At 42.1% G+C, this 26110-nt stretch overlaps 3 protein-coding genes across 18 annotated transcripts in view; 2 read left to right on the forward strand and 1 right to left on the reverse strand.

Annotated features, from left to right (window-relative positions):
• Positions 1 to 18329, reverse strand: part of ERC1 (ELKS/RAB6-interacting/CAST family member 1) — a 274696-nt gene extending 256367 nt beyond the window's left edge. For 9 of the 16 annotated variants that reach the window (XM_043441412.1, XM_043441410.1, XM_043441407.1 and 6 more), the window contains exon 1: positions 18071 to 18281. The gene's annotated coding sequence lies outside the window, so the exon portion shown is untranslated. Of the gene's footprint in view, positions 1 to 2457; positions 2480 to 17894; positions 18027 to 18070 lie in introns of those variants that run through there. The other 7 variants (XM_043441411.1, XM_043441420.1, XM_043441417.1 and 4 more) reach the window with 4 other exon arrangements.
• Positions 12445 to 26110, forward strand: part of LOC122423117 (translation initiation factor IF-2-like) — a 32591-nt gene continuing 18925 nt past the window's right edge. The window contains exons 1-3 of the mRNA XM_043439900.1: positions 12445 to 12524; positions 15611 to 15624; positions 17784 to 18846. Coding sequence (XP_043295835.1) covers positions 12445 to 12524; positions 15611 to 15624; positions 17784 to 18838 — 1149 coding nt within the window. The 3' untranslated portion in view covers positions 18839 to 18846. The remainder of the gene's footprint in view (positions 12525 to 15610; positions 15625 to 17783; positions 18847 to 26110) is intronic.
• Positions 21863 to 26110, forward strand: part of RAD52 (RAD52 homolog, DNA repair protein) — a 73668-nt gene continuing 69420 nt past the window's right edge. Inside the window, exon 1 of the mRNA XM_043441423.1 lies at positions 21863 to 22042. The gene's annotated coding sequence lies outside the window, so the exon portion shown is untranslated. The remainder of the gene's footprint in view (positions 22043 to 26110) is intronic.

Genomic DNA, 26110 nt, shown 5'->3' on the forward strand with positions numbered 1-26110 from the left:
ACACACGTGCAGCTGTTCAGTTTGAGCTCATGATAAACTGGCCCCAGAGTTCTCCAAGCCCCTCAGCTGGCTTCCTATCCAACATGTTGTTAGCTCCCTAACCCGTATCTGCTGTGGTTACTTCACACCTCCTCACTGCTCATCAGACAGCACACATGAGCCTCCCAGGTCAGAGATGAAGAACTTTGTTACTCACAGCACAGCCAGCACTTTGAGCATCTTACCCACCCACTCGAGGTCCCACAAGGTGGCACCGCGGGTCCTGGGCAGACACTACGCATGCAGTGGGTCTGCAGAGGAACACCGAGTTCAGGGAGCCCGCCCCCGGACAGTAAGCAGGAAGCAAGCCTGATCTCTCCCAGTGGGAGGCATTACCTCACCCCTCAAGGTGGCTTGCTGCAAACACGATGCTGAGACATGCTTTTTCTGAATCCAGTAAGTTTTTAGATAACTTTATAAGAGATAACTAACATGGTATTGTTTCCTGAAACTTTTGTTTCAGGCGTGCACAGACAGGAACACACATGCACCATTGTGGATCACAATTTAAAGCGCTTGCTGTAAATCACTGCCAGAATGATCGTCTAGCAATGGCCCAGATGAAGACAGTCAGGGCCTTGCACTCAGGGCATGCAGGGAAGAAGAGACCCGTGGAGGACACGCCCTCCTGACAAGTACCCCGTGGTGTTTTAAGGTACCTGCCTAAATCATCTGCTACTCCTCCCTTCAAGAGGGGAGGCAAAATTCCTCTGTGTACCACCAGTCTTAAAGGATTTGCTTCTGACAATGTATCACTTCCAAAATGTACTCATAAAGACACAGCGGCTTCTGTCTTGGTCACTCTCTTGGATCTCTGGCTCTGGGGGGAGTTAGCCACCACGCTGTAAGGGTATTCCAGCTCCCCTACAGAGAGCACCAACAGCCACGTGAGCAGGCCTGGAAAGGGACCCTCTGACTCCAGTCAAGCCTTCAGACGACGGCAACCTCACCAAACACCTTAAGCCAGGACCACCCAGCTGTGCTCCTCATAAAAACTGTGTTGTTGTTTAGTCGCTAAGTTGGAGCCTACTCTTTTGTGTAGCCACCAGGCTCCTCTGTCCATAGGATTTCCCAGGAAAAATACTGGAGTGGGGTGCCATTTCCTTCTCCAAAAACTGTGAGATGACGTGTATTTTCTTAATCCAGTTAAGTTTTTAGATAACTTTTTACCTAAGAGATAACTAACACAGACAGTATTGTTTCCTGAAACTTGTTTGGGGTGTGCATGAACACACATGTGCACGTTGGATCACAACTGAAAGTGCTTGCTGTACACCACTGCCAGAATGGTCCTCTAACGCGATGATTTCCCAAGCAAGTCAGCCTCCCTGCTCCCCCCAAGCCCACAGGGTGACACAGAGGGGCCCAAACAGGAGATGCGTGCGTGCAGAACTATTTTCACACATTACTTGCTTTTCCATTGTGCATTCTCACAAAGGTATAGTAGTGTTTGTTTTCCAGAGGCTACATGACGGCTAATGGAATGTGTAGTCCTATGCTTTTAAATTTTCTCAGTTTTACTGTCTAATATGGTAGACAGTAATGGATACAGCCCACATAAAAAAAGCTATTTAGAGTCTGCATAATTTATGAGTGCAAACAGATGCTGGAACAAAAAAAAAACTAGGAACCACTGCTCTAAAATTTAAATATGACATAATCACACACACCTACATACTTCCTGCAATGGCATCCCAAAATAAGAATCTAAACTCCTTGGCACTGCAGACAAAACATTTCACGATCTGGGCCCTGCCTGCCTCTCTAAAGATGGGTCACTTCTTAACCACTCTCCTTTTCCGTGTAACAACCATGCTCAGGTACCTGCGATTTCTTGAAATACCATCCTCTCTTTTGTTTCCATGAGCTGCTTCTTCCCCATCAACTAGCCTCTTGCAACTCATTCTTCCAAAGTAAGCTTAGTCATCACAATCCTACACAAACCCTTAACCCCGGTCTAATTTAGGCGCCCCTCTTAAAGTACCAGGGACTTTTAAAACAATACATTTACTGTGTTTCAGTTAATTAACTACTTTCCTTACAGGCAAAGGAGTCTTATCTTCAAAACCCAGCAACGTGCCTAAAACAAGACAGCAAAAGTGTCTGCTAACTCCACAAGTTAACCTAAATTCTAGTAAATTCATTAAGATAGTTCTTATACATTCAGGAGGTAGTGGTAACCTTGAAATGAATTTATGGAAACGGCAAATAAAAGCAATTAAGACAACTGTAAAGAAAACTTGTCATTTCCTTCATATTAACAAACTTCATTTTTAATTTTAACCAAATTCCATAAACTGACAACCTTCTTCTCTGTGTGCACTGTGATATATTTTTGTCCTCTCATATTATGCCCTGAAAATCACAAACATCAAACATCTGAAAGAATGAACTTAATTTTTAAAACAATGAACTCACCTTTTATTTATTTATTTTGGGGCTATGCTGGGTCTTCATATCCTATGAGATCTCTCAATCAAGCAAACGGCAACTAAAGGTTAAATCAGAATAAAAAATGTGGTACCCTGCTTCTGTAATTATAAAAGTTTTACAACTTTCATTGGTTTTAATAACTCATTTCTATTCTAAAAACCCTTCTACACATGGGGGGCAGGATTTGAGATTTACTCCCGTAGCTCTTTCGTACAGTTCCTTCTAAAAAACGTCCACCTTAACTGCCAAGAAGAAAACTGCTTTTTCTCTCCCTTAACCAGAATATATAGATGGCCATAAAGCAGCAGTGATAGAATAATCCACTCTGATACCCCAAAAGGAATGAGGGGAATAAATGCTGCTGAGACAAAGCAGAACATGGAAGGCACAAGAGGTCGATTCTTTGTCATCGAAGATTTTTCTTAACATTTTAAATCCTACTTCTCATAGTCTCTACTATGTTTCTGTGAGTTCTTAAAACAGCAGCAACAAAATGGAGTTCAGACCTGGCCACTCCTATATATTCACACCACGAAGCTTGTCATCTAGGTCAGGAAAACCATAAAGAGAAGAATACTGGAAAATTCCAGGATCATTTCTCCCTACAAGAAAAGCATTGGTTCAAAAATCTATATACATGCTGATAAAGAACACCTACCCTCCAAGCCCGGCTCCGGCCCACATACAAATACATACCCACTGAGAATCCTGGAGTCCAACCAGGGGCCTGAAAGTAAAACACACTAACACACACGACGGTCGTGTCCTAGCCTTCCACGCTCACTCTTCCTGCAAACAGTGTGGGCATCACAGCCGCCCTCACCCTCTCCTTGCAGATTAAAGGATAGTAACAGCGCTCCACATTCTGAGTCCCCAGAGGAGCACCAAGTACTCATAAATCAAAGGAGGGCAGAAAACCCTCTAACACAACACAGTAACCTACTTCCAGTTAATGACAGCTGGAAAGGCTGACACACACATGCTAGCAGATATTTATAAGGGGAACTAGAAAACACAGCGCCCGTTGGCTAGTTAAAGCTTTACATATGGAATTCTGACCCAAATCCTAAAATTACTATTCCAACCTGCTGTGATGAGTCACACTATTACTAAGTAGCATCAACTATCAGAAAATGAGTATTTTAAAAGACATTTTAAAGACATTTCAACATTTTTTAAAATGATGTATAGTTGATTTACAATGTTGTGTTAGTTTCATGTACAGCACAGTGATTCAGTTACACATACTCTTTTTCAGATTCTTTTCCCTTCCAGGTTATTACAAAATATTGAGTAGAGTTCCTGTACTATACAGTTGGTCCTTGTTGATTATTTATTTTATACATAGTATTGTGTATATGTTAATCCCAAACTAATTTATTCCTCCTCTGCAACTTTTAAGATTCTGTTCATTTTGTTCAAGGGTTAAAAATGTCACTAGGGACTAGAAATGTGCTGCTATATTAAGCCCTCTATTAAAAGACTAACAATAGACCAAAATTTTAAAATCCAATTCAAGCACAATTTGGTGGAATCTATCAAATTTTAAATGTGCATACCCTCTGACCTAGAAGTGTTGCTTTTAAAGTTATTCTCTGCAAAACATATTTTACAAGTTTAAGGATACAAGTGCAATGATATTCAATTACTGTATTATTTTGTACCAGCAAGAAGAGAGAACTTAAATTTCCACCACCAAGAGACTGGTTAGATAGATAATCCTATTTCCACACTATAAAATACTGCTGTGGAAAAAAAAACCAAACAAACATATAAGTAAATCTCTATATTTGACAATTTCTATAAAGACATCTATGATGTATTGTGAAGTGTGGGGTAGGGATCATGTTACAGAAGAATTGTAAAATACAATCCCAACAGCAGACAAACGGAGACATGTATGTTCGCATATATACAGCAATGATTTGGATGGCAAGGAGCTATTTCTCAAAGGTCAAATAGAGCCACTCTTTCCCTTGTACACATGCATTTCTTTTTCTTTTCTTTTTCAATTGTTTTAACAGAGAGCATATATTACTTTTACTCACAGTCTCACCACAACTAAGGGCTTCAATAAGGCCCTCGACCATTCAACACTATAATATGGTAATTAATGGGCTAGGCCCTAAGCTGACAAGGTCTCTGTGATGAGTAAGAGGTTAAAGACAGACCCACAAGTTAAAGAAGCACAGATGTCTCTGCTTCCACCCCCGGCATGGGGCCTAACAGTTCTGTTAACACCAGACATCAGGCTGTATGATCTTGATCTGATCCTCCTGGAGACCAAAAATTACAGACCTGTGAGGCCGGGCATGTTGTGATCACACACGGATGGGAAGAGAGGACCCTTGCTAACGGCAGCCATCACCACACCCGTCACAGGTGTCACTTCACTCTTTTTTATGGAAGGGTGAGAAGGTTGAGTGACTCAGTTACGGTCAACTTAATGATGGCTTTTAATAATTCTTATCAATCAGTTAAGCTAATTGTAAGGTCTATCAAAGCTCTCACCATGACAAATATCTTGTCAAGCAGACACTTGGAGTAAACACAGTGTTATTAATCATGGCTGTTCTCTACTTAAGTGAGCGACCTGAACTACTTACTTAGTTCAAAAGAGCCAAGTTCTAGGTTGTGTAGCCTTCCCCAGTGACTCCAGTCCTCACTGCTGTTTGATTTCTACAAATCCTAAAATACTAAACGGTTTAGACAGCAGTTACTTTCCATTTTATAGCACATCTCATACTACGTTACGATGAGTTCAACAAATGCTACCAGACCAATCACACTGAACAAGTATATTGGAGAGACACACATGTTCACGACCATGTGTCTCAATTCTAAAAACCTTTGAAAACCACCAAATTCTTTAAGTAATTTCATGACAAAAATCACACCTGAACTGATATCGAAATACTAATGTGTTTGATGAAGGAACTGGAGGGTGCCCCCTGACCTTGCTTGGAAAGTTAGATAATACATAGTAGACGCAGCCGATCACCTTTCTGAAACCTAAGAAATTCTGAATTCTGGCCCAAAAGGTCTGGATATAGACCTGTGTTATGGGATAAGGTTAAACAGTCACATCACTGTTGGTAAAAACACATTTATAACCAGGGAGAACTAAACACAAAGTTTTTAACTATATAATTATATATTAAACTAGGTGGTGAGTACACAGGTATTTATTAGACAACTCAATCTTTTTTGCATGTCTGAAAAGAAACATTTCATAAATTTAAAAGTTTAGGTGAAAAACTGTAAGTATCCAATGTTTTATTTTCTTCCTTAAAATAATAAAAGTATTTGTATCCTAAGTGCTTGCTTTCATCCTCAAAAAAATAAAGAGCATTTGGGAAGCAATAAGTTTGAAAATGGTTAAGTGTCTTAAAAACATTCATCCTTTGATCCAGTAATTCCAAAACCAGGAAATCCTATATACTTAAATGATCCAAAATGTAGGAAAAAACACTACATTATGATATACCAACTTTATTAGTACTTGTTCAATTGGGAAATGTTTAAGTGAAATCTTTATGATTACATGCCATCTACAAAACACATTTATAACCAATGTCTCATATGAAAAATGTTTATAATACAGTAAATAAAAGTGAACATACATTTGCACATATACTCTCCATTTTGCAAATACAGTTTATCCATGAACTCAACAGGTTTGAACCTCACGCATCCAATTATACATGGATTTTTTTTTCAACGGTAAATCCTACAGTATTACACAATACCCAGATGGCTGAATCTGTGGACATGGAGCAACCCCTGTTACAGAGGACCAGCTATAAGTTATACACAGATTTTCGACTGCAGGGAGGGTCAGAGCCCCTCATATCCACCCCCATTGGTTCAAGGGTCAACTGCATACACATAAGCTCATCCCAAAGAATGGTAGGCAATCTGTTCGCTTTCTTCTTAACAGTTGTCAGATGTTTCCAAATGGGCATATAGGGCTTTTTTAAAAGGAAAAAAATGTTCAAAATATTTAAACAGAAACGAAAGGGAAAGGCCACTGTCATTTAGGGTGAGCATTTCTTCCTTTGGGATCTGGGCTCAAAAACCCATCCCATACAGCACTTCCAGCTGCCACCACAAAATGCGGTTGGCACGTAACAGCAAACCTATCTGCTAGCCCGAAATGCGTCATTAAAATGTTTCATTATTTACAACACAGATACAGATGCCTAACATCAGATGTAAGGAAGTACACAGGACATGATATGAAAAAGACAGCAAGACTTTCCAGCAGACACTAGGTCTGCAGTACACGGGGGTACTGTAAAAATGTTTGTCATCTTATCCAACACACTCGAGAAATGGTACACTGCCAGATATAATGGGCAAGCTGGGAGCAGAGGGACAGACCAGAGGAAGTAATCTGCAGAGCCGTTAAAAAAAATCACAGTTCCTTCCTCTTTGACCCAGTAGAGTCCATTTTTCTCCTCTCATTACCATGCCTCTCTAAATACCATGAATGACGTGGGGATTTTTTCATCATATAATTTTTTACATGTTTATACCCATATGTAGAATTAGAGACTCTATAGATTTAGCCCAGAATACAATCAAATCATAATTTTAAAAATATCCAAAAAGATTCAAGCAGAATACAGTGGCTCCTGGAATAACTAAGAAAAAGAATGAGACCATGATACATTCCAAAGTTCCAGAATGAAAACAGATTTTCTATTACAAACTCTACTTAAGTGAAACTTTACAAAAGAAATATCATGTTACATCGCACATTACAGGGAAAAAAAAAAACCTTTCACAGCATCATATAAAGCATTTAACATAGAGTGTAGACCATAATGAGCATTCATCCATGTGAATAATAAGTATATTTCCTTTAAGATATACTTTTCTTCATAATTTAAAGCTTCAGAAATTGGGATTCAGCTCATAACAATGTGCATAATTAAAATGTTTTTTTCCCTAAAAAAAGAATGAAGTTTCAAACAGATAAAGAATAAAGTATTAAACAGAGGAGCCTGATGGGCTGCAGTCCATGGGGGTCACAGAGTCAGACACGACTGAGCACATGATCACATTCCACAAGAAACGTCAACTAAGAAGTGGGGAGACGCAGCGCTATACATAGGTAATACCTGCCATGAAGGCTACCTTTAAAACTCCCAAGAAACCTTTTAGGCAGAGACTGTATTATTCCATTTCTAGATGAGGAAACTAAGGCTCAGAAAGGCTCAGTGAGTTGCCCAAGATGACACATCCGACTCAACCACTGCAATATGCCACACACTCATCAACCACCTTACTCTCACCAGACAGACTTCCAGATTTTTTTAAGGGAGTACCCAGAACTAGGGCTTCCCTGGTGGCTCAGATGGTAAAGTGTCTGCCTACAACACAGGAGACCTGGGTTCGATCCCCTGGAGAAGGAAATGGCAACTCCACTTCCAGGATTCTTACCTGGAAAATCCCGTGGATGGAGAAAGCCTGGCAGGCTACAGTCCATGTAGTTGCAAAGAGTTGGACACGACTGAGCAACTAACACACAGAGAACTTAATATGGTTTGTCCAAAATCAAGCTTGTTTTTTTCATTTCCACATTCCTCACAGTCCCTACCATCCACCTGTCTGTCCCTGCACCTCTCTTCTGAGCTCCAGACCTGAATTTCCAACTATCAAGTGAATGTCACTGGTCGTTACAGAGTTGCACTGTCCAATATAGTGGCCACTAGTCACTCATGGCTGTTTACTTGAAAAGAGCTAGTGAGACTGAGGAACTGAATTTGTTATTTCATTGTTAATTAAAAGTTAAATTTAAAAACCTGATAATTACGGGGAAAACTTTTAAGCATGTTTGGAATGGGCTGGGCGTGTGAACCTACTTTTCCAACTGTAGATGTTATGAACTCTAAGTACAGATCAAGTTATTTCTGATAAATCACAGCATCTGAATTAATTTATGCTAAAGTATGCAATTGATTTTAAATACTCAGTACTCAGTATGAAGAAAGAATGTAAAGTTGCTCATTTTAAATATGACATGTTTCAACGTGTTGAAAATGGCATTTTGGATGCACTGGGTTAAATAAAATACATTGTAAGATTATGAACTCTAACCATTATTTTTTAACTCTGTAATGTGACTACTCAAATTTTAATCACATAAGTGGCTCACACGATTGTCTACTGGACAGCAGTCTTCCCAGAGGTTCCTGCTGCCCCGCCACAGTCACCAACAGCCTACTGAACAGCATCACCATCCCTCTGGCTCCTTATCTGATCATCAAAGTGTTGTGTATCTGCCAATGACTGGATGATGGTGGTGGTGGTAGTAATTGTGTCTGACTCACAGAATCCGTTAGGTTACTCTGGAGCCAGAGCTCTTTGGAGACTGGCAAACACCACCTATTATTTTGACTTTCCTCTGGGGGAAGAGCTGCTGCTGCTGCTGCTGCTAAGTCACTTCAGTCGTGTCCGACTCTGTGCGACCCCATAGACGGCAGCCCACCAGGCTCCCCCGTCCCTGGGATTCTCCAGGCAAGAACACTGGAGTGGGTTGCCACTTCCTTCTTCAATGCATGAAAGTGAAAAGTGAAAGTGAAGTCGCCCAGTCGTGTCCGACTCCTAGCGACCCCCTGGACTGCAGCCTACCAGGCTCCTCTGTCCATGGGATTTTCCAGGCAAGAGTACTGGAGTGGCGTGCCATTGCCTTCTCTGGGGGAAAGAGCCAGTTGCTACCAAAAATTGCAGCAGACCTTTCTGTGCCAATGAGAATATTCTCTATCTGTACTGTCTGATACAGATATCATGACTCCCGTTTGGCTACTGGCCACATGAGATACAGCTAGTGTGCCTGAAAAACTAAACTTCAAATCTTAATTCATTTAAATCAGTTTAAATGTAAATACCCATATATAGTGACTACTGTATTAAGACGGCACAGCTGCTAACCTATCTGCTTCATCCAAAAGTCTGGGCGTCACCTGTCTCCTCCCTCCCCACCAACTGCCCTTTCTTCCCCAAAAGTACATGTACGTACACGTACATATACACACACACATAGACACTCAGCCAGCCAGTCCTGTGTTCTTTAAAGCTTTCAATTCCAGATGCTTCTCTATCCTCACTGTCACTACTTTCTGTTTCAAGCTTTAACAAGATTAAAGCCCAGCCTCTTAATCGGCCTCTCCACTTAGCCTCCTCCTACCCACTCTTTGTAAAATGTAAATAAAGTTTGCTATTTCCTTTACTCAAAAGTCTCCAAAGTCCTGCCATTGCCCCAAGGTCAAACTCTAGACTCTAACATGATTGACAAAGCCCATCGTATAGGTGATTCACTCGGCTGTATCGCAGAAAACACCACAACACTGTAAACCAACTATACTCCAATGCAAAAAAAAAAAATAGATAACCAAAAAAAAGACTATCCTTTCCTCCACTGAATTACCCTCCCACCTGTGTTGAAAATTAATTAACTATAAATAGGTGTCCATAGTTGGACATTTCCATTGATGTCTACATCTGTCCCTATGTTGATACCATTCCTGATCACTGACCATGATGGTCACTGACGATGCCTGTCAAGACATTCTTGGGAAAAGACAAGGTGGGAACACTTTAACAGGCATGAAGACTTACTATAAAACTACAGTAACTAAGTCTGGCCCTGAACCAAGACAGGGAAACGAGTGGAACAGAACAGAGCCTCGAATTATTACAATGCAGTTGAAAAAGGAAGGAACTGGCGATAAATGATGCTGAGAATATCAGGAACCATATCAGAAAAACAAAAATAAACTTTGAAGCATATGCAAAAATCAATTATAGGCAGATCATGGAGCTATATGGGAAAGGTATAGTAACATTTCCAAGAAAATAACAAATGAGTAACTTCAGGACCATGGGGTAGGGAAAGATTCCTTACACAGGAAAAGCACTAACCAGGGGCTTCCCTGGCGGTCCAGGGGTTAAGATTTTGCTTCCAGTGCAGAGGGTGCAGGTTCAGTCTCTGATTGGGGAGCTACGATCCCACATACCTCGTGGCCAGAAAACCAAAACATAAAACAGAAATGATATTGTAACAAATTCAATAAAGAATTTAAAAATGATCCACATCAAAAAAAAATTTTTTTTAAGCACTAACCACATAAACACTAACTGGATTACACTAAAATTAAGAACCTTGTTCAAAAGACACTGTCAGGGGCTTCCCTGGTGGCTCAGACAGTAAAGAATCTGCCTGCAATGCAGGAGATGTGGGTTTGATCCCTGGGACAGGAAGATCCCCTGGAGGAGGGCATGGCAACCCACTCCGGATTTCTTGCCTGGAGAATCCCATGGACGGAGGAGCCTGATGGGCTACAGTCCACGGGGTGATGAAGATTCGGACACGACTGAGTGACTAACAGTTACACTTATTGGTGGTCCAGTGGTTAAGAATCCACCTTCTGATGCAGGAGATGTGGGTTCAATACCTGTTTAGGGAACTAAGATCCCACATGCCGCAAGGTGACTAACACTACACATATTTCTGGTAGTGTCATTTAACAAATTAAGGAACCCCAGAGAAGAGCAGGAATCACACACATTTAGTTTTGGATCTGTTGAGTATAAGAGGCATTCGAGTGGAAACACTGGACAACAGCTCTTTGACACGAGAGAGAGGTAAAGCAACAGGAATACTCAGCACACACATGAAAAATGAATAGGTGATGAGATCACCCAGAGAAATTCAAACATTTAATGACTGTGAGAAAAAGGTTCAACAAAGATGACTGGAAAGACAGCCCAGAGAACCAGAAAGGAAAACAGAAGTGTGATCTAAAGGCTCTGAAAAAAGTGAGAGTTCTACCCAAGAAGGAGAAGTTGACCGTGTCAAATGCAGCTGTAGTACGCAATTCTGAAAATGGCTCTGAATGACATCTACCTTTGAGTTTCTTGCTGTTGTGTAATCTTCGCTTGCCTGTGCTTGACCTAGGACTCCTTCAGTGAACAGGATACAGCAGAAGTGATACAATGTCACTTCCCAGGTTAGGTTACAAAAAGAAGGACTAGTACCTCCCTCCTCCTCCACAGACCCCTCAATCAAGGAGAAACTGGTACCAAGTTGCTAGAGTAATGTTACACAGAGACCCAAATGGCAGAGAGACTGACTTCTCCCTCAAACATCCAGCAAGGACCTCAGGCCAGCCAACAGTCACACAACTGAGGTAGAAGCAGACCCTCCCCCAAGTGGAGTGCTGAGATAACCAGTCCTAGTCAACACCTGATTGCAGCCTCCTGAGTGACCCTGAATCAGACACATGAAACCCAGATGCCTGACCCAAAGAAATTATGAAACAATAAATATTTGTTGTTTTAAGTTTGGGGGTAATTCATTGCATACCAATGGACTATTAGTAAGGCTGCTAAGAGGTTAAATAAATGGATAGAAAAACAGCCAGTGCATTTAAAGAAAGACATTGGTAATTCAAGCAACACAGTTTCAGTGAAACTGTGGAGACAGAAGCCAGACAGAAACAGAGAAGAAAACTGCAGGTGAAGAAATGGAAACATAAAGCAAAGGCAGACAACTCTCTCAACAAAGTCTGGCTGTAAAGCAAAGAGCAAAAGTCAACTTAAAGCAAGAGACAGAGAAAGTATGAGCTGAAGAATCTGTTTAAGATGAGAGAGGCTTCTCCTAAAGTTTAAGTGATGATTTAAAAAGAAAAAAAAGAAGCCACTCGGGTGGGGAAGTACACTCTCAAGGAACTTCACTCTATTACCAAAGAACTCCTCTGAAGGTGCTCAGTACCTCTGCCTTCACGGAGAACTGGCTCTTCCAGGATGCTCTTCCCACGCAGTCCTCTCAAGTGGAGGCTGTGAAGACACCCACGTACCATGCCCGATACTGGGCAATGAGGCTGGTACCCTCCTTTCTTCCACTGCCACCTCCAGACCACTATTTCTGAACCCTTGTATAAAAATCCTGTGAGTCTACCTTCCATGCTACTCAGCAACACAGTCTTTTCCACCGCCGCCTCTTCACCATCAGCTAGTGATGACCTGGACATCCTCCAGGCTCAGTAAGGGTAGGCTGGCCACTGGTTCTCATGGCCACTACCTCCTGTGCCACTGCTCCTGGATCATTCCAACACTACACACACGGATGAGGTGCCATCTAACACCAGCTCCCCTAATCCATCATCTTCAGTGAGCTACTCTCTGTTCTCTGGGGAGGGCCATTTACAGCCAGTTGGGACTTCGCTTAAGTGTACCATTATCCATTCAGTCATCAAACATTTAGTAAGCATCTATTATTTGCTCAGTAGAGAACACATGACAGATAGTTCCTATTCTCATGAAATCTCCGACTTAATTTTTCATATTTGCCACAAAGACAACATGAAAAGATCTAGCTGAAGTCTAGACACATTACAACTACTACATTTCCTTTATCAGTCTAGGAGCCATGTCAATTCTAGGAAACTACAGCGTTATTGTCTGATGTGACCTAGTTCACCCATGCTGTAATCCACTCCCCTGGTGAGGCTTCTAAAACTACTTTTTAACTTTTAGAATTATCGACTCTATAATACTGCCACAATTCAATATGAGATTCCTCAACCTTTAAGTGTATAACTGTGCTGCCCAGTATAGTGGCCAATAGTCACAGTAGCTATTTAAATTAATTGTAACATAATTAACAATACAGGCTGTCAGTCACACTAGCCACATTTCAAGTGTTCAAAAGGCCCATAAGGGGACTTTCCTGGTGTTAAGACTTCACCCTGCAATATAGGGGATGCAGGTTCTATTCCTGTTGGGGAAACTAAGATCCCATATGCCTCGGGGCCAAAAAACCAAAACATAAAAAACAGAAGCACTGTTGTAACAAATTCAATGAAGACTTTAAAAATGGTTCACACCAAAAAAAAAAAAAAATAAAATAAAATAAAAATGGTTCACACCAAATAATCTTTACAAAAGAAGGGCACGTGTGACTAGTGGCTACTGTATTTGATGGTGAATAAGAGAACATTCCTACCATCACACAAAGTTCCGCTAAACGGTGCTAGTCTCAAGTTTTGGGTAGTCACTTCTTTCTTCCCAGGAAAAAAAAAAAAAATTTTAATGACAGGTCATCTTCCAGTCTCCCGAGCACTCTGTGAGGCTCCAAAATACCCTAAGGAATTCCATTTTTCAGGATCAGTGTCACGATATCATCAAAACCACCACCCCAATGTCATTATCAGGGCAGCTGGATTTAGAGTACTCACTATATTCCAAGCTTTATGAGCACTATCTCATTTATTCTTCACAACAGTCACATCGGATAGGACTACTATTCTCATCCTACAGATGAGAAAATTAACTGAGTTTTAGACAATAAAGTAACTCACCCAAAGTTCTATAGCTAAGAAGTGACAGCAATCCACAGGTTAAGCAAATTAATACTATAATTATTTTGCTTTTTTTAAGACAGCACACCTTTTCATAGAAAGGAAAAGTGATGCCCACAACATTCCAGCCCGGTCAAACCATCTTCATATCACTCACCTGCCTTATCGCTTTCTTGCCTTTGGGTCCTGCACATGTTGTTTCCTCCACGTGCATCCTTTTCATCTAGCCAAATCGTACTTATCCTTAGGAGATCTCATCTTAGATCTTCCTACAATCCTATTAGGGATCCATCCTATAAGCTGATGTAGAAACCTGTATGTCACCTATCAAAGCACTTAACATAGCAGACCACAAAAGCCTGTTAACTTTTCCTCTTTTCCCACTACAACGAAACTCTTGCTGAGGTTCGATCCCTATTCAGGGAACCAGATCCCACCTAAAAGACCCGCAACCAAGTAAATAGATATTTTAAAAAATTGCTTTTAAAAAGAGAATTTTAAAAGTAAACACTAAATGGCTTCACTGCCATTTAACTGAAAATAAAGTAATTCACAAACATTTTTCCCACATACTATGCAAAACAATACTTAAAAACCAAACGTCAGGGAATGACCACTAATGGGTTTGGGACTTCTTTTGGAGAGGATGAAAATGTTCTAAAATTGATCATGGTGATGAATGTATCTAAAAAAAAAAAAAACTTAACTGTACACTTTAATGGGTGAATTCTGTGGTATGTGGATTATCCCTCAATAAAGCCATTATATTTAAAAAAGATCTGTGGGTAGTTAAGACTTAAATTATAAAAACAAATATTAAGCCTGTGAAAAAAAAATACCTAGAGGATAAAATACTTGTTATTTTTATGCAATTTTAAAATAGCTTAATGCCATATTATTGCACAAAATTTCACTGGTTAGGAAAAACAAGAAACTGAAAACAGTGTCTGCCTTCAGGAACAACTGAATGGAGAAGAGACTTATTTTTTTCCCTGTGTATTTTTATAACTTCTGATTTGATATATGTGTTTAAAAAAATAAGGGTATATATGACCAGTAACAATAACATCATACCTCTCCTTGAAGTGAAGTGAAGGTTGCTCAGTCGTGTCTGACTCTCTGTGACCCCATGGACTATACAGTTCATGGAACTCTCCAGGCCAGAATACTGGAGTGGGTAGCCTTGCCCTTCTCCAGGGGATCTTCCCAACCCAGGGAGAGAATGCAGGTCTCCCCCATTGCAGGCAGATTCTCTACCAGCTGAGCCATAAGGGAAGCCCTCTCCTTAGTACAAGTACTAAACTCCCAGGATGCATATTTTGTTCTGAAAAGAATAAAGTGTGAAATATATATTTTTTAAATATATATATGATTTTATTTTTAAATATAAAATATACATTTTATATTATTTATTTTATCATATATAAATCATAAAATATATGATTTATATATAATTTAAATATATATACATATATTTATTTTAAATCAATCCAAGGAAGTAAAAAACTGATTCTTCCATTTGCCTCCATCTCACACTAAAAAGCATTTAGTCATCTCTCTGTTATTAGACATCAGTCAGAATTCTTTCCTGCCCAACAGTCTGACACATCTTTAAACAATGACACACAGTTGATCATTCCCTCCTCCTTGAAAACTTCCTTTCCTTCATTTCCAGTACATCATACTCTCCTGATTTTCCTTCTACCTCAATGGTCTCTTATTAATTTCCTTATTAATCTCCTTTGCTGAGTTCCTCTTCATTTCCCTAGAAGGTATCCAGAAGGTAAGCTCTATGAAGGTTAGAATTTTCATCAGTGTTGTTCACTACTATATTTCCAATGGCTAAAAAATGTACCCAGAACCATACTTAAAAAATAACTGTTGAATGAATAAATGAATAAGGCAGCACCCCAAAGGCTCACATTTTGAAAAAGCAAGTTATAGAAATAAACTGTATTACACATACCTTTAAGCTTAATTTACTTTATTACACTGTATGTCTGAAAATCCATAATCAATCCACTGCTTGTAATTAGCCAAAATACTCCATTCCCTCATCTTTCTCCATTTTTGTCATAGTATGTGCAAAACACATGTAATATCTCTTATACTGCTTCTAAAAGCATAAATGTAGCATAGAAAAAGAGCAGTTGTTGCTTTAAGAATCTTCGCTTTTCATTTCAGTATTAAAGTTGACCTCACGGACTGACATACTTATCTGACTTTAGTAATTCAAAAAAGGGTGGGGGGGGCGGGGAATACCCCAGTAGACTCAACAAAGATATCACAGTAATGACTAGTAAATGACATTTCTTAAAAATAAAACATACTGATTTTCTCAGGCATAAGAAATCCTAAAGAGAAATAGATCACCCTACACTTTTCTGAAATTATATGACTGCATTCCAACAAGGAGAACTACCTCCCACTGTCAGCCATGGAAATGTCATTTTAGCAAAATACACACATAATTTCACCTGGTATCTCAGTTCACATCTGTCCCCATATATACTCAATTAAGTCAAAATATAAGACAAAAGCCAAAACCAGGTATGTGAATGTTAATCTTTCCAAGTAACTAATCCAGTATCAAAATCATTATTCTATCAACTTGTAATTTGACTTGTCTGAATATTTAATTACATCTTTTGTTTATAATTACAAGTGGACCACACCTATTTTCACTTAATAGCTATTATGTCATCTGTTTCCTATAAGTTTCTTCAAGCAGAAGTATTTGCTGGAGGGTAACAGTCTGCTTATTAAGTAGACATATTAAAAAAGGCAACCACTGACACTCACCCTGTATATTTCTCTCTTGGGTTACAGGAAAGCACTTCTCTGGCTATGTTCCCAAATAAATTGAATAAGCCTTGGGAGAGTCACTGCTTAAATTCCATTTCATGACGGTTTCTCTTCCTCCATAAATCAATTATAGAGAGTCATACCTACTTCCATCCATTACATAATACATGTCCATCTCAGGGCCTGTTTTCCCAGCAAGAAATAGCTTAAATGATATTAACTGACAGGTAAGGACAGGGAGTTCTGTAATCTGATGGGGAGCAGAAATCCAGAAAAGGAGATTCTGATTTAATGTGCTAAGTTGTGAAACACTGCTGTCAAGAACCTTTACTCTTAGTAACCTCTCCCTATGCAGTGACAGACACATGCTCCCAAAAACATTTTAGGAGCACCTGACTTTAAGAATGTTTCTCAAAAATGGAGGGACCTACCAAAAATTTTTATTCCACTTCATTTTAAGTGTCTAATAAAGACATGCAATTGAGAAACTTCAGAAATCTCCAGTAATTATCAAACACAGAATAGCTAACTGTCAAGATCTACTAAAAACTGAGTTGCAAAAGACAGCAGTGCTTTAAAACATTTAAGTATGTTTCAAGTAATTAGCGCCAACAGGAATGTGCAAATTGTTCATTTCATCCATCCAAAGCAGTCAACCACAACCACCTGCAACTACTCCTCAGAAACGTGACTTCCAAAGGAACCACCAGATCCTCGGGCCTTCTCTTAAGGGGCCAGGATAAAACTTGAAGATGAGGTACACAGATCGTTTAGGGACCAAAATAAATAAAAGACTGGAAGATAACGCCTTTTAGGAATTAAGTGTAAAGGGACCTATCACCTAATGTTGCTGCCAGAATGAAGTTGTCTAACCCAAGATCTCTGCTCCTCTTCAAGGCTGTAAAACTCCAAACCCGTCCACGCTCCACAATTTCCCCACCCTGAGCCAAAAGCTGAGGGAGTCGCTTCCTTCCTCGACCCCCACCCCGCCTAAAGGGGGGTAAAAAAAGACCCCAAGCCCTAAGTAGAAACGTGAGACCTAGTGCAATAGCTTCTCCAACTGCCTAAAAGGCAACATCCACAGCTCATCTCCTTTCTGGAAGCCAACCCTCCATCTCCTATCTTACTACTTCACAGGAGAGACCAGAATCCTCGTCTCTTTCAACGCTGCACATCGGTACCCAAACCCCAGACCCACCCGACCGCACCCCAGCCTCCCGGGGCTCCCCGAGGCGTGCACGTCCCCACCTCGCCCGCAACATCACGCCTCTGAAGCCGGCCGCCCGCAGCCCCCGCGGGTCCCCGCCGTCGCCGCCCCTCCAGCCGGTCCAGGGGCACCCGCCGGTGGGCTGGGTGGGGCCGCCCTCTCGGACGTCCCATCCCCCCCGGCAGGGCGCGGAGGGGGAGGGGTCCCCGCGCCTCACCTACGACTCCGCCCTCCCCGGGGGCGCGCTGCCCGGACCCAGCCAGGGCCGTGGGGAGGAGCGGGCGCAGGAGAGACGAGGGCCCTGGCGCCAGCGACGGGCGGGAAGCTCCAGGCGCCGCCCGATCCCGAGCTGCCGCCACCGCGGCCGTCTCACCCTCCTCTGGGCTGCCGATGCCGCTGCCCGCCCGGGCGCCGCCGCCGCCACTACCGCCGCCGCCACAGCTCGGCCCGGGCGCCCGACGTCACCGCGCCCCGCCCCCTGCGCGAGTCCTCAGCCCCGCCCCGGGCCGACGTCAGCGCGAGCCCCGCCCCCGCCCGGCCGCGCCCGCTGGCCGTCCCGCAGCCTCCTGGGAGGGCGACTCGGCCGTGCGCGGGCCTCGGGCCCCTTCTAAGGGGCCGGTGGGCTGGGGGCTGGCGGGTGCGGGTGCACACGCGTACACACTCCCTGCGCGGGGCGCTCGGCGTCTGTCTCCTCCCGCTTGCCGTAGGAGGCGGCGCGGCACCGACAGTGGGCAACCACCACCGCCTCGGCGGACCGGTGCCGCGGAACCAGGGCCCAGGTCTCTCGGGGCAGGTGGGTTTCCCGCCCCGAGGCCCTCGGACTATCCGCACCGCCCGGGAGACACTGCCGGCGGCCTCTCCGCGGTTCACCTCGGCGGCCTTCCCTGTCCTCGCGAGTGGCAGGCGGCCCCGCGTCGGGCGCCCCCGATTGTGGTGCCGAAGCGCTGGCAGGTTTCGTAGTCTGAGGCGCGCACCGTTACTGTGAGGCTGTAGGTAAGCTGTCGCCGCCCCAAGAGTGATGATGTGGGTTGTTTGCAGCCCCTGCCAGCGAGTGTTTTATCAGTAACTAAACACCCTGAGAGCAGTTGAGTCACAGCAGCGAGTTCTCTCGTGGTCCCACCGCCACCTTCGCGCCCCTCCTCGGGGTCCTCGCTCGTCACCGCGTCCCCCTCCGCCCAGCGTCGCCGCCCTCGGGTTCCCCCGGCCCGGGTCCTGCTACACAGTCGCCCCCTTCTGTACGGTCAGGACCGCGGCCGGGGGACAGCGCGGTCCTGCCAAACGAAGCGTCCTAAAGTATTTGATTTTGTCAGACTCTTCACTCAGGAAAAGCCTATCCCCCTGTGACCGTTTCTCACGGTCCTCCTCACCTGACTACCGATCCGCTCCTCTTGTAAGCTCCCTAGCAGTGTGAGGAGGCGGAAGGAAAGCAAAGTGGACTTGATGCTATCTACTTGGTTTCCCCTCGCCCATCCTCTACTTGTGTGACCTTGGGAAGATCACAGGACTTCTGGGTCTTGATTTTCTTAACTGTAAAGTGGGGTGTGGACGAGATGTCTCAGGTTTATCTTCAAACCCTGAAATGTGTGGGTTTGAAGAGTGGAAGATGCTAAGTTAAGCATTGTTCTGCCTACACAGGAATACTGTCCACATCACAGGCTTAGAAAATTTTTTGGTTTCTCTTTTTTGTCATTCCACTGTTCTTGTTTCTTATTCCCTACTCTGCCCTACATGTCTTTTTTTTTTAAATCTACATTTAAGGTTTTTTTTTTTTTTGGCCACCTCACACAGCATTCAGAATCTTAGTTCCCTGACCAGGGATGGAACCCATTCCCCCTGCACTGGAAACTTGGTGTCTTAACCACTGGACCACCAGGAAAGTCCCAGGGTTTGTTTTTGTTTTTTTTTTTAATTAAAGCTGGCTGAGTAAGTTCTTTAATTGCCTCCTCTTCCTAAAACCCTGTTAAAATGCTCATAAAGAAATGAAAAATGATACAAACCAGTACAGGACAGAAAATGGGAAGGGAGCCACCAAAATTTTTTTTTTTAATTTTACACTGAGAGAGTGTGGTCTGATTAAACAAAATGGAAGAAACCATAGTTTGGAATAGGTGTAGGGAATGGGTACTGCAGTTGTGGAAGGAGGCCTAGCAGCAAGAAGTGATTTAAAGAAACTGAAATTTGGAGACATCAGCACAACAGACCAAGAGGGAGAAGCAGGGATGAAAACAAGGAAACTAAATAAAGGTTTCTATGTAGAACAGCAGTACCCCAGCCCTCCCCACCCCATGCCTCAGATACAATAGCTAGGCATTTATCCCGAGCTAAAAGTCAAGTTCTTATAATCTCTGGGGAGCATTTAATGACTAAGAGTAAAGCATTCTTTATTCTGGCACAATAGCCAGCTTCCTACCCACTCACCCTAGAGTGAAGTTGGCAAGACCCTCCCAGGTTCTAAAGATTAGTCATCAGCGTCCAGCTATTTCATCTTAAATACGAACAGATAACCAAGGGCTTTTAGGTGTTTAAGGGAAGTCTCCAACTTGGGGCTGACAGAGGAGAAATTGTGACCATAGAGGAAAAAGAAACTTCAGAGAACTTAAAAAAATATAGCATGCTCCCAAACTTATTACAGCTATGAAACAAGGATAATATACTCATATAAGTTAACACACCAGGAACAAAAAGTAAATCTTAAATTAGAAATAAGAAATTGCCAAAATGTAAATTCACTTTTATTGAAAGGTAAAGTCCATGAAGTTTTAAGGAAAATAGAATGTGCAAAGAGATGGAAATTGCAAGAGAAAATATTTTAAAAAGTCAATCCAACAGGACTAATATTACAAGAGAAAGAGAAAACCGTAAGTAAAAGATGGAAAAGTATCCCAAAAATAATGGAAGAAACTTTCCCAGAGCTAAAAAATGTCCATTGGTGGAGAGCAAAAACAGAAAACAACCTTATGAAATGTTAAAACGCTGAAGATACAGGAAGGTCCTGAATTTCCCAGGAAAAAAGTGACCCATAAAAGAGTAAGACTGTGATTAGAATTCTTACCAGCAACAATAGATATGAGAAGATAAAAAAGACCTTCAAGTTTCTGAGGGAAATACTTCTTGAGCTTGAAATTCTAGGCATTTTTTAAATTAAAACAACAACAACAACTATTCCTAGCTGAACTATCATTAAAAGATCAGAATGAGAACATTCTCAGATATGCAGAGATTGAAAACGTCAAGCGCCCACATAGGCTTTTTTTTCAAAGTTACTTAACAATGAGGTAGAAATGAGGTATCTGACAACACTACTGACCAGGAATCAGGGGATCTAATTCAGAAGTAAAGGGATGTCCCAAGAGCTAGGCTAGGGCTTCCCTGGTGGTCCAGTGGTTGAGAATCTGCCTTCCAACACAGGGCACATGAGTGTGATATCTAGTCAGAACTATGTCCAACAAGCCACAGGGCAGCTGAGCCCTTGTGCCATAACTACTCAGCCTGCGCCTTCTACAGCTGGTGCTCTGCGGCAAGGGAAGCCCCCTTGTGCTGCAGTGAAGACCCAGCGCAGCCAAAATTAATAAATAAATAGCTAGGCTGGATTGGAGTGGAAGGATAGGCATTTTGGGAGAGAAATCTGAAAAAGAGTTGAACTGAATAATTACTCGATAGAAAGTTTAGTGCAGGTTTCTAATCTTGCTGTAGTTAAAGCATACTGATGTTGACAATGTAAAGGTAAAAAATATGACTGGCAGTTGAAGATGTGAAACAGAGAGAGGAAAGGTAGAGGTAAAGGTAAAAGCACTCCAGAGATGTCTGTAGTTGGCAGAATCAGAAACAGTTACTAAAATGTACTGTAAGAAGTAGGAAAAGTGGCCAGTGAAGGAGTGAGGAATTATTTGGCTTATTGAGAGGATGGGAAGACACAAAGTATAGGGTTTATAATTAAGCTAAATTGTGATCAAGAAATAGAAGACTTGATATTGTTATAATAAGCAGTACTCCTTTATTTGTTCTACAGGGTCTATGCAATCCTATCAAAAATCCCAGTTGCTTTTTTCCCCCAGAAATTGACAAGCAGATTCTAAAATTCACATGGCAGTGCAAGGGACTCAGAAAAGCCGAAAGAATCATGAAGAAAAAAGTTGAAACATTCATTCTTCCTGATTTCAAAGCTGACTACAGAGCTACAATCATCAAGGTAATATGTGGTACTGGAATAATAATAGAAGTATATATTGTGGAAAAGAATTGAGAGTTCAAAAATAACCCACACATCTGTGGGCATTTGATTCACTGGGGAACTAATAGTCTTCTCAACAAAGGGTGCTGGGACAATTGTATAACCACATGCAAAAAAAATGAAATCGGACCCCTCCCTCATAACACAAAAACTAATTCACAATGGATCACAGGCCTAAATATAAATGCTGGAACTATAGTAATTTTAGATAAAAGCAGGTATAAATCCTTATGACCTTGGATTAGGCAATAGTTTCTTAACTATGAAACCAAAACTATGACAAAATTTTAAAACTGGACTCCATCAAAATGGAATATTCAAAACTTTTGTATGTTCAGCTTTAAAAAGGAAGGATATTCTGACACATGCTACAATATGGTGAACTTTGGGGACATTATGCCAAATGAAATAACCCAATCACAAAGGGACTGTACGTGGGATGTACATGAGGTACTGGTAATAGTAAAAGTCATAGAGACAGAAGGCATAAGAGTGGTTGCCATAGGTTGAGGAAAGGCAGATGGCCATTTGCAAACCAAGCAAACCTGCCAACACCTTGATCTTGGATATCCAGCCTCCAGAAATGTGTAAAATACTTTACTGTTACTTAAGCTGCCCAGTCTGTGATGTTACGTCAGCCCTACCAGGCTAATAACAGATTTTGGTACTGAGAAGTGGGGTACCACTATAACAAATACCTTAAAAATGTGGAAAGGGCTTTGCTAGTGAGGAATGAATAGAGGCTTTCCAGGTGGCACTAGTGATAAAGAACCCGCCTGCCATCACAGGAGACGCAGAAGACTCAGGCTCGATCCCTGGGTAGGAAAGATCCCCTGGAGGAGGCCATGGCAACCCACTCCAGTATTCTTGCCTTGAGAATCCCAAAGAGTTGGACATGACTGAAGCAACTTAGCACAACACAGCACGCAATGAGCAGAAGCTGAAAGGTTTTTGAGATGCGTTTTGGGAAGAACCTAGATTACCTTGAAGAGACACTCTTGGTAGAATTAATGCAAGTTAAAAGGTGACTGGGATGAGATCTCAGGAATGAGGAGCATGCTATTGGAAACCGGAGGAAAGGTGACTCTATAAAGTGGCAGAGAAGGCCAAACTGTTTCCTCGTGGTTCTGTGGAAGGTAGAAATTAAAAGTAATAAACTTTGATATTTAGCTGCAGGGATTTCTGAGCAGTGTTTGTGGTGCAGCCAAATTTCTTCTTACTCCTTAGAGTATACAGGAGGTGAGAGAGAAATTAAAGGAGTTGTTAAGCAAAAATGAACCAGAAGTTGAAGATTTGGAAAATTCTTAGCTTATCTGCAATACTGTAATTTGCAAGAAAAATATATTGGTGAACATTTTGTAACATGTTTAAATGTCAAATCACTATGTTGTACACCTGAAACTAACATGATAATGTACATCAACTATACTTCAGTTTTAAAAAAAGAAATACACATTTGGTCAGACAACTAAAATATATCTCTCATATATATTTGGTCTTCATCCAGGGTTCTTGACACAGCTCCCAAAACCCTTGGAATTTCCGGAGGGACAAGAGCAATAGGAACTTCTCTTGTAGTGTTCAGTCCTTGCTCCTCAGTTCCTGAAATCACTTTCAGAGCCATAAAGGTGAAATGGGTATCCTGTTATTTAAGTGTTTATGTTAATGAGGTGACTTTTGGAAAGCCCTAAGAATGGAGATCGCTAGCAAAGGACCCAACCAGGGAATACAGGGTTGGAACTTCAGCCCCACCCCCTTACCTCCACAGAGGGGAGAGAAACTAGAGGCTGAATCAGTTGCCAATGACCAGTGATTTGATCAATCATATCTAAGTAATGAAGCCTCCACAACCCTCCACAAGGACAGGGTTCAGAGAGCTGCCTGTTGGTGACTGCCTGGAGAAGTGGGGAGAGGCAAGCTGGAGGGGGCTTGTTATCTCTGCGCCCTCTCCCCACGCCTTGCCATGTGCGTCTCTTCCATCTGGCTGTTCTTTTTATAATAAACCAGTCATCCAGTGTGTAAAAATTTTTCTCTGAATTCTGTGAGCCACTCTGGCAAATTAATCAAACACAAGAAGGCAGTTGTGACAATCTCTGATTAATAACCCAGTGAGTCAGAAGTACAGGTCACAGCCTGGAGTTACAGTTGGCATCCTGAGTTGGGAGAGATTGTTGGAACCTATAGTTTGTGGCCAGTGGGTCAGAAGCACAGGTAACAACCTAGCTTGCACCTGGCATCCTGAGATGGGGGAGAGTGGTGTACAGCAGTCTGTGACCTGCACAGCCTGATGCTGTCTCTGTGTAGATAATGTCAAAATTGAGTCGAGATGTAGGACACCCAGCTGGTACCTGAGACTTGCTCCTTGTTGGTATGGGGAACCACCCCACTCCTCACATGTTGGAATTATGCACAGAACCCAGTTACTATCCATATTACACAAAAAGAAAATGTCCTGGGAAACATGTCAAGGGTATAGCTGGACAACCATTAGATAAAGAGATCATGGGTCCAATTCATGGATTTCATCAGTTATCTCATAAGTAGCCAGGAATAGAACTAAGATTATACTGGCAGAAACGCTGCCAATTTGGACGAAGGGCATAGAAACAAGAAAATGGAGGGATGCTGTCAGACTTCTGAGATTCTTAGGATAGGACACTAGAGCTATCTGGCTGCCAGTTACATTATCCATCAAGAAAACAGGAAAATGACAAGAAACGGGATTCAGAGATCAACACAGCTGCTACTCCAGCCACCAGCCCACAGAATACAAGTCTGGGGGGCAAGGCTGTCTCCTTGGTTTTAGTGGAGCCCGCTATCAACCAGTGCCTCAGGAATAAAACTGCTGCCCAGGGCTGAGCGGATGGAGCCACCACTCCCAACCAAGAGGATAAGGTTGCCACCCCAGTGGGCCCAGAGGGCAGAGCATTAAGCCCAAAAGGGTTCTTCTTGAGCCTTAAAAGAGGCTGTTTGGGGTATGCTTTGGACCCATTCCCTTTTCTGATTTCTCTCTTGCAGAATGGAATATCTCTGTATGCCTGTCTCAGCATTGTATTTTGGAAGCACTTAGCTTGTATCACAGGCTCACAGCTAGGGAGGAATTTTGCCTTAGAATGAATCATATCTCAAGTCTCAACCATACCCAAGGATCAGATGAGACTTTGTGCTTAGAGTCAATGCTGGAATGGGTTAAGGCTTGGGATTGGGGTGAATGTGTTTTGCATGTGAGAAGGACAAGAATTTGGGGTATCCAGAGGACAGAGTGTTTTGGACTGAACTGCGTTCTCTGAAAATTTATGTGTGGAAGCCCTAACCCACATGTGTCTGTATTTGGCGACAGGGTTGTTAAAGAGCCAATTGAGGTTAAATGAGGTCATATACAGTCTGTGGTATTTAGTTATGTCAGCCCTAGTAGACTGATTCAGACAGTACCAGGAAAAAACAGACAACTCACAGAATGAGAAGAAAATTTTGCAAACCATATACCTAATATTTTATCTAGAACATTTAAATAATTCTTAAAACTCAACAATAAAATATAACGCTTTAAAAAATAGGTACAGGATTTGAATAGATATTTCTCTAAAGAAGTTATATAAATAGCCAATAAGTACATATAAAAATGCTCAACATCATCAGTTATTAGGGAAATGCAGTGGAAACCACTTCACACCCATTCAGTTCAGTTCAGTCACTCAGTCGTGTCCGACTCTTTGCAACCCCATGAATTGCAGCACGCCAGGCCTCCCTGTCCATCACCAACTCCCGGAGTTTACTCAAACTCATGTCCATCAGGTCGGTGATGCCATCCAGCCATCTCATCCTCTGTCGTCCCCTTCTCCTCCTGCCCCCAATCCCTCCCAGCATCAGGGTCTTTTACAATGAGACAACTCTTTGCATGAGGTGGCCAAAGTATTGGAGTTTCAGCTTCAGCATCAGTCCTTCCAATGAACACCCAGGACTGATCTCCTTTAGGATGAACTAGTTGGATCTCCTTGCAGTCCAAGGGACTCTCAAGAGTCTTCT

The sequence above is a fragment of the Cervus canadensis genome, chromosome 21 (assembly GCF_019320065.1).
Source record: "Cervus canadensis isolate Bull #8, Minnesota chromosome 21, ASM1932006v1, whole genome shotgun sequence".
NCBI classification, from domain to species: domain Eukaryota; kingdom Metazoa; phylum Chordata; class Mammalia; order Artiodactyla; family Cervidae; genus Cervus; species Cervus canadensis.